Genomic DNA, 16823 nt, shown 5'->3' with positions numbered 1-16823 from the left:
ATGTACATATTGTTTTTTTTCTCACCATTTATTATTATTAAAAGGTAAAGTAGTCCCGTAATTACTATATGAACGTAGAAGGTTATTATTATTATTATTATTATTATTATTATTATTATTATTATTATTATTATTATTATTATTATTATTATTAATATTATTATTATTATTATTATTATTATTATTATTATTATTATTATTATTATTTGGTGCTTAGACACCTTGTTTATTTGCGTCTTATAAACTGACCTATTATTATCATTATATAATATAATTTTTTTTTTAATTTTCTAATGAGCATTACAAGTTCCCTTTTTGAGTTGAGCAACCAAATATTGATTGACGTCTGCATACGTGCGTCTGTAAAGTTTCTTTGAAAACCACCCTCAAGCATGAAGAAAAAATCGCCTGCCTTCGTGTAGTCTGTATTTAGGCATATGGGGGGAGGTAGGCACTCTTAATGGAGCGACGCTGTAGTTCTCTTTATGCTAACCACGAACATGTATAGTAAGTGTAACTGATTGGCTTACAGTAAACCTTCAAAATAGCGGAATATAACCACATTTAAACTCCATCTAATTTAACGAAAACAATAAGATAATTAATTAGGCCATTTTAAAAAATAAAGTTCTCTGAAGGTTATCTACAGAATTTACAGTACAATGTAGTTAATGTGTCTTAGGTTGTAAAAACTCTATTGAGTAAAAAAATCTTTCGAATAAAAATATCTTTCGCTAAATTGTTCATTTGTTTTTTTGAAATAGGCCTATAAGGAAAATTATATTTAAATTGTAAGTCTGAGAGTGTGATTTCCCGCCATTTAGAGGTGCCATAATCACAAATTTTCTTCCCACCATGGTTGGGGCTGATGTAGTATAGATTTTCTATCTGTGAAAGTACCCTTCCTGGGCCCTTCTATTTCGAATTCTTGGATACGCCACTAGAAATACAACAAATATGATGTCATATTACAGTAGCTTGATGCCTATAAAATAACTTATAAAATTCACCGAACTTCGTAAAATATCCGTAGCTTCCAAGGAGGTTTCGCCCCCCTGGACCCCCACCGGCGGCCCCTGGCCCCCAGCCTAGATGCTCGCTTCGCTCGCATACTGGACCCTATGAAATAGCCACCCCCACTTTCGAAAACGTTCCGCCGCCGTTGGGAGATAGACAAACTTACGTAAAGAGCATTCATTGGTTGTTCAAATATCATCTTTTAATAATTATACAGTAATGCGAGTTTATTAGTAGCTGCAAGTTTTCTCCCAGTTCATTTCTTTCAATGTAGTGACAATTACATTGGGTAAAGAGTCATGGCATAACTTGGTAAACTATTAAGTACTATGTATACAGTTAATTTAGGCTTATTTATCACACAAGAATAATTTATAAATAAATCTCATTATACACAATCTCAAAAGTGTGCTGTCTTGTTTAGAAAAAAAAATCGTTTATCACATTTTGAGAACATCACCCAACTCTACAGCGATAATGCAAAAAATAAACAAGCAAATATTTTTAATTATTTTTACTTCTAAGATTTTTAATTAAATCCAGTGTTTTTATACGCCCTAACTTGGAATGTAGAACTTGTGATTGGTGGTTTTATCATAATTATCCAAATCTCATTATGGCCTTTTTATAGGAATATGGTCCTAGTTGATTTTGACTCAAAAGTACTGAATTTAAATAAATATATTTCTGAAATATTTAAATCTAAGATTCTATACAGACCAAATGGTTTTACTGTCAGACGTTTCCAAACTTGTCAAATGGATGATGACTGCAGTGTACATTCAGTTCATACTAGGTCTATTTAGCCTAAAATGAGAAAAGCTATATAAATAATCTATTGAGTCTTTTATAACTTCCACCACGCGTCTCTCATTAAAATCGCATTCATCATTTCTTAAAACAATAAAAATATAGGCACAAAATCTGTCTATTTTATTAACCAATTTGTGACGTCAGTTACTGAAAGCCTTTTGTCACATTCACTTTAATACATCAACATCATGACATCAGCTATGTTTTAACATTTAACATCACTTTTGGAAATAGAAGACATTTGCATAGCATATATTCTGGTATTTGACATTTCTTATTAAAAAATCATAATAAATAATAATAGAAAAATAAAAAAAATAAAAAAACGATAAGAAATACAGGTATTCTTTTCCTGGAATAATATCAGAAATATGCACTTGTAACGTCACAGAATTATAATTGTTGATATACCCAAGGGTTGGTAAACTCATTAGTGAGATATCAGATTCAATTTTCCATCACCATTTAAAATATAATGGGAGGTACCCTTCAAGACTCTTACTAATGTACGTTATTGTCACCAACCCTCCAGAGGACAGGAGATATAAGAGGGCCTACTAATTGAACACTGGATAGGAAAAAGACTAGGGTACGGTAAAGTATTTCTTAATGCACGAACATTATTTTTGTACAATTATCAACAATTGTTAGACCTGCATATTAAATTTAACATCTGATCTTAGAGTGAAGAATTTTCTCTGAATGAGCTTGCATCATCTAACGTCGGTTCACAGTCCATGAATTTTTGGTAGGAGAGACTACCACCGCTGCTTTCACTCGCCCATGTCATCCCGCCTGCGGTCGAGTCTAACGGAAATTGCTCGTACCTGCCGCCATTATTACGTCGACATATCCTAACACCAATCAGTATTAAAATAATTATAACTACAGTAAATGTACCAGCTGCAATAGCGATGATGAGAAACAAACTTGTCTCATGCTTTTTTGGGGCTTTGTTAGTTTCCGCTACCGATCCATCTGCAGTTGTCAGTGTCCTCTGTGTAGGAGAGGTTACAATTCTCTGTTTAACAGTAGATTTCGTTAATAACGTTGTTAATGGTATTGGTGTAGATTTTTTAGGTGTTGCTGGTCTTGTTGTTGGTTTTGATGTCAACGATTTACGCGTTGATAACTTTGGTGTTGAAGGGTTTTCTGTAGATGGTACTTGTGTAGATAATTTGTTTGTCGACGCTTCAAACTTGCTCTTTGTTGGTTTGAATCTTGGGGTTGATACGACCGCAGATGACCCGCCTCCCGATATTTCAGGTTCTTCCGTAGTGAGGCTTACTTTAGTTGTAGTTAGCTTGGTAACTGTTGTTGTTATTGATGTAGTCGTTGGAGCAGGAGTCGTTGGAACAATTTTAGCTACACAAATAGATAATTAAAAATACAATTCAGGACATTGCAACTATTATTAATTAAAATCATAATCACCATCATTCATCATTATTAGCATCATCAGCACCATCATCATCGTCGTCACCATCATCACGATTTTCATTATTATCGTCGTCGACGTAGTCGTCATCATTACCACCACCAACACCATCATAAGAAATATAAAATACAGTATAAAACCGAACAAAATGTAGATATAAATTTATATCATAATAACATGGCCACGATCTTAATAAAATTGGTATTTAATGATATTATTGGACACATCCTTACATATTTCACAGTAGATTCCTTCCCATTGTGATGTACAGTGACATAAATTTTTTATATTATTCGATAATTCGTTACAAGTACCGCCGTTTAGACATGGAGACTTCGCACATCTGCTCACACCTGAAAACAACATTAATATACTGAGAGTAATACGCATTATATACGGTACGACTTATACTGTTGCATTTTAAATATCTTTTTAAATTAATCGTCCATACACATATTGATTGAAATAACTATTTATTACTTCTATTGTACAAATACTTCGCTCTATGCAATGTTAATTCATTTGGCAGATGAAGTCCTTTAAAAGAGGACGAAATTATTATGAAATATGTCAACCCCCATCTGCACATGTGCACAAATAAGCTAGTCCTGTGTCGTCACAAACTCCACCGTTTAGACAAGGTTCACTAGAACAGTGATCAGTTTCTATAAATAAGAAAAAACCCCCAAAACCCAAATAAAATCTTTATTTATTGTCCTTTTAAGAAATGTCTTCCTAAATTGTTTTTGGAGATGTAAATTGGGGTTAACGTCTACTTACCATTTTCGCAATGTACACCCTCGTAGCCATCAGTGCAAACACCTGTCTCTTATACACATCTGCTCTGTCAATGGGGTGGGGGCTTGACCTGTCCAGTGGTGGCTTAAGCCCCTGCTGCCCCCCCGCTGGCACCGCCACTGCCCCCACCCCTTACCAGTTGGGCCAGACTGTACAAGCAGAAGCTACCTGTTTAGGGCCACTCTTTCCAAGAGCCTTTAGAATATTTCGACCATATTAAACTTACGAATCTCGCAATTTGTTCCAGAATACAGCGGTGGGCAAAGGCATGTATAATGGTTTACCAGGTCCAAACATTTCGCTTCGTTCAGACATGGTTTACTGGCACACTCGTTGATGTCTGAATACAAAAAGATTATAATTAACCGTTACAAATATAATATTTGTGTGAATCACTTACTATTAATGACTATCTAAAATAACGTGTTTTTTTTTTCTATTGCTACTATATCACTTAAACTCGTGTTATAGAAAGTGCGCCCCTGTTAGCGTCACTATTGCTGGGATATTTCTCCTCGCAGTAAGGCATGTTCATATTATAACTTAACGCATAGTTACCAACCGTCTCGCATCGTGCGGGATGGTCCTATATTTAAAAGTGATTTTGGATGAAACACGCATTTTGCAGAAACACATGCGTGATCAGAAATTTGTCACGCATTTATCTATGCGTGATATAACGAATTATCACGAATTCATAGGAAAATGTATTTGAAATTAAAATAAATTGGTGTAATTAAAATATAAAAACGGTCATGCAGTAGCTTGTGTCATTAGAGCTTTCGTTATCTCGTTCGAGAATCAATTTACCGAGAAAATTGCGTGTGAATGCCCCACCTATAGCGTCTGCAGAGAGAACATAATCACTGTACATTGATCAGTGTATACCTAACTGACACTGGGAACCAGTCCATCCGGGTTCACAAACACATTCATACCGGTTCATCAAATCCAAACAAGTAGCACCTCGTTTGCATGGTGAACTTTGACATTCATCAATTTCTGAAATTATAATTGAAATATTTAGTTTCAAACTATCTTGCACGCCGCAAAAACTGATTAGCATATCACATTAAAGTTGACGATCCTCCTGTTAAGAAAGTATTCGTTTTGAGCCATATTATACATTGATCTTTTAACTGGTAATCAACTGTCATCTGTAAATCATTAAAAATGATCTCAACAACGTACTTGATCCTTAATTCGAGTTTTTAATGTTTGAGTTAGAGTTCTCCACAGGTGCGGTGCGATGTCAAGTGGCTGAGCGGTGGCTGGGACCCCGCTAGCCTTAACATCGGCGCTGGTTCCAGGGTTCGGTTGGCAGAACTAACTCTTCTTGGATAAGGACTTAAATGGAGGACCACATCTGGATTGTGTAAGAATAAGACGTTACCCCGATGTTATGGTTCATTTCAGCCCCTGTCGTTGTGAACAGCTACTATCGCCTCTTTGCGGCTGTGGTAGTCACGGACCACGCCCATACGCAATTCAGTAGGCTACAATGACGCTGCAAGTTATGGGTTATTGTCTTTCCTCTACCTTTACCTAGATTCACCAAGCAGGTATAGACTGTGCAATTCCATTATGAGACCCATTGTAATGGTATCTATACAGTGGACTATTTATTATTTTATGATTGTCTTCTTAGCGCAAAAAATTGGTTAAGCTATAGTTAACAAGATACCGTATTGAATTTTAAAATAACTACACAGACAAATCTAACAAAACTATTACCGTAGTCACAATTAATGCCCTCATAACCATCTGGGCATCGACAAAGGTAGAACCTGTGTCCAATTCCGTGGTAACACGACCCTCCATTCCTGCAGGGATTGCTTTGACATTCGTCAAAATCTGAATTTACAAGAACATTAGGAAAATATTATATATCTATTAAAATTTCACAACAAATAAATTAATTGCATGGCATACAATACTTTCATATTTTCTTTGCTGGGCAAAGTGCTGCGAAAATAAATTAAACCCCTCTGTGTGCTGTCGCCTACCAATTCCAGCTACAGACTCTAGAAAAACACCTTGTTACGGCCGACGCTGATTATCCGTAAAAGTGATATTAAAACTGAGCATAAAGTGGAATTTAGGATTTTTTTAACTTGTTGAGTATCTTTTCTATTAATATCTTTTTGGATTTTTTTTAAATTTATGTTTTGTATTTTCTTCTGGCAAAGACTTTTCATTTCTCTTTCCACCTTTGCGTCATTTTTATATTTCTGTATTTTCAAGCCTGTAAGTGGCGATTTATTTTCGCTGTTGGTTTTTTATTTTAAATAAATAAAAAAATAAATAAAATAAAAGGAGTTTATTAACGCTTTTACAAGCACACTAAAAACCTCAAATTTTCACCATAAAACATTACAGTATCATTCGTTTGTTTTCCTTAATGTAATATTATTTAGAAAAAGCATTGACCAAAACTGTACATAATAGAGATTAACAACACTACTGATATAATAAGGAAAATAAAAACATTTGAAAAACTTACCATGTTGGCAATATTCTCCAGTCCATTCCTCTGGACATTCACACAGGTAACTAGAGGCTTGATCCAAGCAAGTGCCACCGTGTAAACAAGGGTTACTTAAGCACTCGTTCGTATCTAAAAAAGACCACATAATTACCAATCTTTAAAAATCTGTTACCACTATATAGTTTTATCACACCAGAAACCAAACACTCAATTATTTTTTTTAAGTGACTATGTTTCAATTATTTCTAAAGAGAGGTTTTGTTTATATAGGCTAGAGCTTCAAATCACAAAAGTGTGCCAAATGAAATGAATTTTCTGAGGAAACCACAAACAATAGCAATAGATCAGAAATTTCTACTGCGCCAATTCAGAACTTATCAATGGGCCAAGTAAAGAATGGGCCAAGTAAAGAATAAGCCAGACAGCAAAAATAAAAAAAAATAATAATAATAACATATGTGAAAAATAAAGGAAAATCTGAATCAGAATTACCATTTTCGCAAGATACGCCAGAGAATCCATCTGCACATGTGCACAAATAAGCTAGTCCTGTGTCGTCACAAACTCCACCGTTTAGACAAGGTTCACTAGAACAGTGATCAGTTTCTATAAATAAGAAAAAACCCCCAAAACCCAAATAAAATCTTTATTTATTGTCCTTTTAAGAAATGTCTTCCTAAATTGTTTTTGGAGATGTAAATTGGGGTTAACGTCTACTTACCATTTTCGCAATGTACACCCTCGTATCCATCAGTGCAAACACACTCGTAATATGCTATCGAATCAATGCATGTTCCATTATTTTGACACGGATCACTATTGCACTCGTTCAGAGCTAGAAATTAAGTGTATTAATTTGTGTTAAAGAGAAATACAAAATTATTATATATTGATAAAGAATGAACGATTACATAAATAAACTATTATTGATACAATATTGATACAAACTCCGTGGAATGGCTGTCTCTTATACACATCTAGATGTGTATAAGAGACAGATATATATATAGAAACCGTGCTCAATTTTAGGAACAAACGATACTATAAACGTATCAGGCATAGCCCTTCAACAAAAATGTTCCTTAAAACCGGTTACTCACTGCGTGCGACGGCAACGCGACGAAGAACGCACGCGAAGACCCGAACCTAACGGATCGTCTTTTTGATGAGGATTTGTTCAGATTGCCACTGACCATCAGCAGACGGCGTTGCGTCGTCTGTCGCTCGCCGGAAGCAAGTGTGGATTCGTCGTGCGACAGTCGTACGACGCAGTGAGTGTCCGGCTTAACAGTTGTGTGAAAAATGTCTTCGACGAGATTCGAACCTGTGACCTACATACTACAGAGAAGTATCAGGTATATCCATAGATTCTATCCAGCCAGTCACACTATAACGCACATCTGATATACGCCCTAACAAAGTGGAGGCTCTATATAACATTATACGACAATATACACAGAATATTTTATTTAAGTTAAATTTAAGTTAAGTTTATTAACAATAATACAACTACAGTAAATGAAACATTAATATAATAATGAAAATATGAAAACTACCAATACTAACGAACATGACAATTAACTCCTCCCCATCCAGGTGAGCATGCGCAGGAATAACTGTTTTCGAGGTCTGTGCACGTTGCTCCATTTTGACATGGGTGTACTGAACACTCGTCTAATTCATAGATGGAGAAACAAATAACTGTAAGTTAAGTCACGCCACGTAAAGTTAAAGTAAACCTAAAATCACACCGAAGATATCGCAATAAACTACAGTGGTATTATTATTTATTCACACGGCTACCACGAAACTACAACAAACATATACTACGGTTTACCAGCCATTTGCTGATTACAAATCAAGTATCAGGCATCTCCACAAAATATTAAATCTATTCAATTTATTGTTGTAATTTTAATATTTATAATTGTAGAATACTTACCAGACTTATCACAATATAGTATACAGGTGTATTACACTGTTTTGCAGTGCTATTTTAATTTAATGACTACAATATTATCTATTTATTCGAATAACAGCGTAACATTAAATCAAGAATGCTTGTATGGAACCCACTAAACATATTAAAAAGTAGTACATTTATTATATTATCATTGTTATTATCATCATGTTAATAGATGGAAAAGACAATACCGACATAAAGAAACTTATTCTAACGAATAAATATTTAAAAAAAAAGAATTATGAACTTTACCGTCTATACAAACGCCACAGCTCCTGTGGCACATCCCTAGCATATAGAATGGATTATTGTTGCATTCACCAATACTGGCCCATAGAGCACAATTCTCATGTCGGTCCACGCACTCTACGAATAAAGTTTAAATGTTGGCTAAAATTACATAAACATCGTCCGAAGTATTATTACCTGCCAATGACTATCCAACCAGATACACATCGCACAAATAATAATATACGCCCTCACACAGTGAGGTTGTGGTAGTAGTGGTAGTGGTGGAGGTGGTGGTGGTGAAGATGGTAGGGTGTTAGTAGTAGTTGTTTTTTGCAGCAACAGGTAGTATGGCACATATAAAAAATACATACAGCAAGCACATAGACCATATTCGCAAAAGCCACACAAACCTACTCGCAACATAATAAATGGCTAGAAAAAATATTTACCGTAAGGTTGGCATACTCCGCAGCTAAATTGACAATATTTTAGCATATAATTTGGGTTTATAGTACATTCCTTTGTGCCTGCCCAGTAGTCACAATTGTAATTGTTATCTTCACATTCTGTAAAAAAAAAATTACAATACAGTATTGCAGTTACAATTGTTATACACCGAATACAAATATGATGATCGTAAACAAATTACTCTTTACATAGGAATGCAAGGCGCTTAAGACAATGATGTGTGATTCATCTAAAAACTCGAAAACTAACTGTCGTATTTTATTGAAAATTAGAATAATGAAAACAAAACAAGTAGAGAAATTACATTATAAATACGGTAAGTATGCATGGTTTTACAAACAGAAATTGTTTGTACACATGAAGATGAACGTAATGATAACGTAACTTTAACGTAAAATAAAGAGAGCCACGTACCCAGCTGGCAGTCCTTACCCATCCAACCATCTGCGCATGTACACGTGTATGATCCTTCAGTGTTCACGCATGTTCCGTTATTTGCGCATGTGTCCAATACTTCTGTGCACTCGTCCAAATCTGGAAATAATATTATGTGTCTCATTGGTTAATTAGACACTATTAGCGTGATGTCACAAAATAATATTTCTTTTGAATATACATGTTTCTGCTAATAAATTCAAGGGAATTGCTGGCACACAGCTTACACTCACACGGCATCTCGTAAATAAAAACATGGATATATTCAAAAAACGTCCTTCAAAATTTGTATTACTTTAATAATAACAAGAACGTGATATGTACTGGTATGTATGATATAGCTTTAAAATAATGCGATATTAGTTGTTAATTTTTTGGTGACAATATAACTCATTCTGATATACAGTATTATAAGCCAACATTAAAATACTTACTGGTAACATTTGCAAAGTTAAAATTAGTATGGAAGTTGATTTAGGGTCAGTGGAAGGTCACTTATGATGAGTTGTATTATAGAGATGAAACAATACTGGGGAAAAATATTATGTAGTTCAAGGGCCGACTTAGACATTCAGGAAAGAATAGCTTATGAGTAAAAATCAAGTAGACTCGGGAATTCTTTCATCATTCGTCTTAAATATTGAATCACGTCATTCTCTGCTGAACCGAGAGGAAATCCGACCTTGTAGTAAAATTCATTAAGATATTATTTTATCGGTCGGGTGAAGAAACTTTTTTTTCACGATGTTATTGTCTTTATATCGTGTGATCAAGTGGAATATAAATCGCACACTTAGTGTTGCTCTAACGGATACGAAGATAGTAGATTCCCAGATAGTACAATGGGGAAAAATTTGGAAATGTGTTTTATGTGTTTCAATGTTGCAATATATTTATTTTAGGAACAAAGTCCACTGTAGAATATTACACATACTCAAGATGACAGTAGCGGAAGTATACTTTGATATTGCAATCAAATGATAAAATAAACATATAATAGGAATAGATGAATTGTTACACAGACTGAAAAAACATTTAGCTAGATATCATGTGATATATCTAGGCCTATATACCTATTTCCAATCATAAGCAAACCTTGAGAAAAAGACGTGTCCCAAGTAATGAAGTCAATAAGATTATGTGAGCTTGGCATCATAAACTAGTTGGTAGAGCCACTCAATCAGGGGTGGCGTCAGAATTTGCCCGAAGGGGTGGGGGGGGGCGGATTTCCCCGACGAAAGCAAAGTGGGCGTGGTCGAGCTTCTATTAAAAGGTTCGAAAGTGCTCCAGGGGACGAAGCCCCCGAAAATTTTGACAATTTAGGGGTTTTAAACGCCTATTTAATCGATTTTAGAATCTACTAATATCTAGAAAATACATATAATTTTTTTTCTCCCCGACGAATTGTGCTTTTTCTCCCCGACAGGGGGGTGGGGGTGGCAGTTCTCCCCGACGGGGTGGTCCTACCCCCGGTTCCCCACTGGTGCTACCTCTGCACTCAATGATAATCAGGTTGTAATATACTGTACCGTACCTTCATCACAATTGTTTCCTTTCCAACCAGGTAAACATTGGCAACGATATCCATTATTTTCATTAAAACAATCTCCATGGATACACCTATGCACATTACAGTAATCAATGTGAGTTATTGGTTTGGTTGTTACTAAGTCTGCACTATCTGTAACGTCTATATATGTGCTGGTTGCGTCTGTGACGACTATGTCTACGCCCTTGCCTGCTGCATCTGTGATGTCACCATCTCTGCCTCCAGCATCTGTACTAGTCGTGAGTAGGCGGAAGGGGTAGGCGGACACAGGTTGGTGAGTGATGACAACCGGTAAAGGTGGAATGGAAGGTACTCTTGGAGAAAGTGTTAGGGGAGTTGTGCCTTCTGGCTTTGAATGTCGAGCAGATGAAGAGGTTAACTTAGTCGTTTCTTCTGGTGGTGTGGAGTATGCTCTAGTTGGCTTATTAATTATTCTAGCTGAGGGTAGGTTTGGTGGTGTTGTTGGTGCCAACTCTTTTGTAGCTTTCTGCCACGACACCGTAGAAACTACTGTTAAATAATAATAACACCATAAAAAGCAATTTGTGGAGTTTCCAATGTAATTGACATTAATACTAGGCTTATGATTTTACTGAAAATACCAAGATAAAAGTATGTATTCAATATCAGTATTATATACAACGTGTAACATGCAATTAAAGACAAGATGACATTAGACACACTGAATAAGTAAAAGAAAATACAATTTGGTATATATCAGCTTATCATGAGTCTAAATTTCATATCTCTATTACTCATACAGTAATAATCTACATTTCTGCTGTCCTGCTGAGGTAAAATATTAGATAAATTAATCTGCACAATATGATTTTGTATGTAGGCCTACACTACAATAAAAGTCTCAGGTAGGCCTATACAGTATGGATTATCAATCGATTATACAGTTAAATAATTATAAAGTAAATTATGTAATTATCTACAGTAATGAATTATAATTTCACTATTCATTGTGATAACTTACTAGTACTTTCTTTACAAGTTGTTCCTGACCACTCAGATGAACAGCGACATGCAAACCCTTCTCCCACCGTCATACACGTCCCGCCATTATGGCACGGTTTGAATGCACAGAGGTTTACTAAAATAAAGATGCACAGCATAAATTATTCAATATATATATTAAACCATGATTGTAATGTACTAGTAGTCAAATAAAAAAAAAATAGTTAATACAGAAATATAACCTTACCTGTCTCACAAAGCTTTCCTGAATGGCCGATGGTACAATTACAGACGACACCACCAACCATCTCAATACATGACGCGCTATTTTTACAGGGACTTGCTGAACAGTTGCCAGGAACAAAATCTTAGAAGATGGGAATTAAGTTAGAGTTAGATCGAACACCACTATATACTTGGAACAATTAGTGGTGATTTAATTTAGTTAATAAATCAATAGTGTTACAACATAATATCAAGATAGGCCTTTTATTATTATTATTATTATTATTATTATCATTATTATTATTATTATTATTATTATTATCATTATGAAATCATGTTCATCATTATCATTACTATTTTTATTCTTAATTATTGTTGTTGTTATTATCTTTTTATTTTGTTATTAAGTCAGATCTACTCATACGCCGAACACATCATGCGGTAAAGTATTATCATAGTGTAAATTAGTATTTATAGAATTGATGTATTATACAGTAAAATTATTTTTTTTGGATTTGATTATACAATATTATCAATTACCTCCTGGGAAGACAGAACACCCACTGCCTAGGAGCTTGACGTCATCAATAGCAATGTCACCTTTATGACCATCTACTGATCTCACACCTTCGAACGCAAACTATGCAAAAAACGTGATGAGCAATTTTATTATAATTTGGTTTTGAAAATCATATTTAATAATATATTAATCTTATTTGCAATTAGAATATCAAACTACTTTGATCTATATATTTCTTATGGCCAGTTTTTGTCACTTTTGTAGCCTAGGTCTGGAAAGAGCACTTTGTACAATAGGCCTACCAGTCGCTGGCAATCAAGTACAATTTTCCCGACCCTTTCCCCTGCGAAATATGGGTTCCAAGTTCACCAACAGCCCGCACTGTCAAAGTCGACCTCCGTTTGGTTCCAGTTGGTCAAGTCTTTATTCAGAATATGTTGTTTTGGGTGGGGGACGGGGAGCAAAACTGGTTGCGGTTCCCTCTACATTCTTGACTAACAAGCGCGTATATGATGTGCTATTTTACTGAGGCAATGCGTTCTTTAAAATAGCACACATGATTACGATCGCAACTGTAGGTACGGAATAGCACTAGTTTACTGGTACTGATCAGATTGTTTATTCTAAAACCCAATGAAAAGACCTTCATGGTAACACAGACAGTACAAGCATTAAAAATGGGAAACATAATGTAGTTTCTGATTGCAAAAGGGTCACTAATACAGTATTCAGAATGAAACATTTTGCTATATAAATAATATACTTTTTCTCTACTATAAAAAGCAGCACATTTAACTAAAGTGATTTTTTGAATTTTTATCATTAAAATAACTTACTTGGAACAACCCAGTGACTTTATTTAAGTAAGCAACCTTCTCTATCCAATTGTTATCATGGTTAGTTGAGTCTGACCAGATTGCCTGATCGAAGCCTGTTTTGTTACCGTAGAGAAGATGCAACTTCAGCGCCCCTATATGGTCCCCATTCATATGGTAAAAAAACGACAACCCACAGTATCTATCCGGGTCTTTTACGAAAGGTCTGCTTATGAGTATAGCACTGTCGTGGCCAATCTGATATGTTGCTTCTATGTACATATACGTTCCTGTGATTGAATAAATCAAGTCACATGGTTAAATGGCTTGATAATTATACATTTTAATAAGCAACTGTCTTGCCTAGTATTATTATCTCTTATTTTTAGTATTATTCTGTTTTGTATAGACCGGTCCATTTTCAGTGATTATTTTTACTCTGCAAACGCCATAGCTGGGGGATTCCAGTGAGGAATCCTTACGTATCATCTTCTACAAATGCATTGGAATTATTGTAATTTTTTTCCATCGTAATCGCACCACACCGTACATAAACATGAACCCAATAAGGTCCCAAGCTATTGTGGTGCCAATAGAGAGCGTCCTTTCCTAATTGGGTTTGTCTATACCTTTAGATGTTTCTCTCGTGTGATCAATTGGCGGACCAGTTCCTTTGGTACTGGTTTTACCACTGTTGCTCCACCAGTCAAATTCATCCTGATCATACTGTTGAAATTCGCACATGTCTCTTTCAAAATTGCAATCCCATGATATATCTAAAATCATAAAATAGATAGATAATGAACACTTTAAAAACTCTGCCTTATGCCAATTCATATGTAAAAGGGAGAAGTCTGTGCTATGTTCTAGCTTTGTTACAAGGATCTTTAATACATTTTTTATCCTAATGATCTCAAGCTGTAAACACGTACCCCATGGGAGATGTCACCGGTTCTACTGATCAAGTTTGATTGAAATCGGCCGAACCGTTTGCCACTAGTAGCGTTTTGAATTGTTGCCAGAAGAAGAAGAATTAGAAGAAAACAGGACCCAGCCTGCCAGCGGCTGACTGGGTAAGAAGAAGAGGAAGAAGATGAAGAAGAAGAATCAGGCTGACTGGGTAACAAAAGTTTATTACAGTGATAATTATGTTTCTGATGATTACTAATATTTTGAAAATTATGATGATGATAATAATGACCCTAAAGATTAATCTCGAATCAGCTCCAATTCCCTTATTAATGAGTTTACTCTTTTTGTTTATACAAAATGCATTAAAAACTACTAAAACACAGAGCAATTACTCATACCTTCAATTGTTATATCATCTATTGCAATATCACCAAATTTATTTTTTCCGATAACCGACTCAAATACGATCTGTGAAGATATACGCACTGTATTTAAAGAAATAATACTTTAACATTATGTAAAATAAGTGATTTATATGGACTGCATAGTACAATCTCATTGAAATATGAAATGCTGTACTTAAAAAAAAGCAAAACTACCTAAACCCTCTGTTGCCGGATCTGTCGTAATATTGGTGTGAAAAGTTTTACAACGCAGTCAATTCATCTTACCATTAATTTATAAAATAGTAAAATTATATTGACACATACCTGAAAAACTGCATTCGTTGGTAATAGGACTTCGCCTAGTTTCCAACCCCGCCCTTTGCTGGCTGTCCGCCGCCAAGTTGATCTGGGAAGCTTAACTACACCATCAAAGAGAATATATACGTTGAGGGCTCCTAATCCATTGCCGTACATATGACGGTAAAAACGAAGTAGTTTACCCTTGTCTGATGTTGTGATGTTGGGGCTAACTATTCTGGCCTTTTCTCCTTTCGATCTACTCACATCTGTTCCCTCTACTACCGCACTTGCATATATATACTGACCGTCTGAAATGTGTCAATGAATGTATAATACAATTATAACATAAGTATTTTAGTAAGCCAACACAGTAAGCACCAGTATATTTCATATTGGTAATTATAAACATGTTTATCTTGTATCAATTTATTTTCGGTACATAAATAATGGATTTCTTAAGGTGTAATTAGGCAAATACCATGGAATCTAATACCTTTTTAATGGTCTCTATGGTCTGTTACAGTAGTCAGCTGTATGACAGAAAGTATCTAGAAGTAACTTGCGTCTATACCATACTATAGTCTAACAGTATGAAACTCGCACTGACAAGAGACAACAGACTCATATTCCTATAGGCCTACAGACAATTTTTCATACGACTGAAACATTTTCGTTGAAGGGCTATGTTTTATACGATTATAACATCTTATGATCCTATTCGAGCACTGTTATTATTACATATCTACTTGTTTAAATATTAATAGAAATTCAAAAGGTGTTCTAAAGTTAGGTCTATTCAATTAAGGATATTGTTATTTTTGTAGAAACAGTGATAGGACCTATTTTAATCAGAGAATCTAACTGTATTTGAAATAAAATACAGGCCTATAGACCTACGAATGAATCTACCGCTTAGCTGAAACTCGAATGGCAGATCAGATTGCATTTTAAGAATGTTTTTAACTTCAATGATGGTTATCATTTTGTTACATTTCTTCTCCTTTAAACTTACTACATTAGCTTGTCGGAAACGGGATATGGTAGCAAGAATCAAATAGAATCACTTAAAACCTATAGATCTGTCTCTTATACACATCTTATATAATATAAATCGTCAAAGGTACATATACAGTGTTTAAATAAGGACATGATGAAACATCGTAATTGGAAGGAGGGGATCCTGCTGTGATCAAGGAGGCGGAGCTCAGGCATTTTTCATAATTTTAGGTTAATCGATTTCTGAAAATGCATATACAGTTTTCGGTGGCGGATCTAGAAATTTGAAGAGGGGCCAGGAAGGGACTTTCACAGATGGAGGAAATACCACCTCAGCCCCACCATGGTTGAGGCTGAGGGAAGAAAATTTATGATCATGGCACCTTCAAAATGGCCAGGGAAGGAGAGTCCATGACACCTCAGCCCAACCATGGTTGGGCATAAGGTAAGAACATTTATGATTATGGCACCTCTATAATGACCGGAAATGGGGGTGGGGGTGGGGA

General features: G+C 35.2%; 1 protein-coding gene across 1 annotated transcript; it reads right to left on the bottom strand.

Annotated features, from left to right (window-relative positions):
• Positions 1-1525: 1525 nt before the first annotated feature.
• LOC117113407 (neurogenic locus notch homolog protein 1-like) lies at positions 1526-16303 on the bottom strand. Its single transcript, XM_033256730.1, has 21 exons — positions 16219-16303; positions 15346-15629; positions 15034-15103; positions 14353-14499; positions 13745-14013; positions 12929-13028; positions 12411-12530; positions 12183-12299; positions 11186-11710; positions 9631-9750; positions 9198-9314; positions 8770-8883; positions 8121-8228; positions 7276-7389; positions 7047-7160; positions 6570-6683; positions 5801-5920; positions 4955-5068; positions 4293-4406; positions 3502-3621; positions 1526-3195 (listed from the first exon to the last, which is right to left on the bottom strand). Exons 1-21 carry the CDS (start codon positions 16301-16303, stop codon positions 2510-2512), a joined length of 3672 nt encoding a protein of 1223 aa, XP_033112621.1. The 3' UTR covers positions 1526-2509.
• Positions 16304-16823: the final 520 nt, after the last annotated feature.

The sequence above is a fragment of the Anneissia japonica genome, unplaced genomic scaffold (genome assembly GCF_011630105.1).
Source record: "Anneissia japonica isolate Jap-2015-1 unplaced genomic scaffold, ASM1163010v1 scaffold493_len2256704_cov171, whole genome shotgun sequence".
In the NCBI taxonomy this organism is placed as follows: Eukaryota; Metazoa; Echinodermata; class Crinoidea; order Comatulida; family Comatulidae; genus Anneissia; species Anneissia japonica.
Note: the sequence above shows the minus strand (reverse complement) of the source record. Positions and strands in the feature narration are given on the sequence as shown.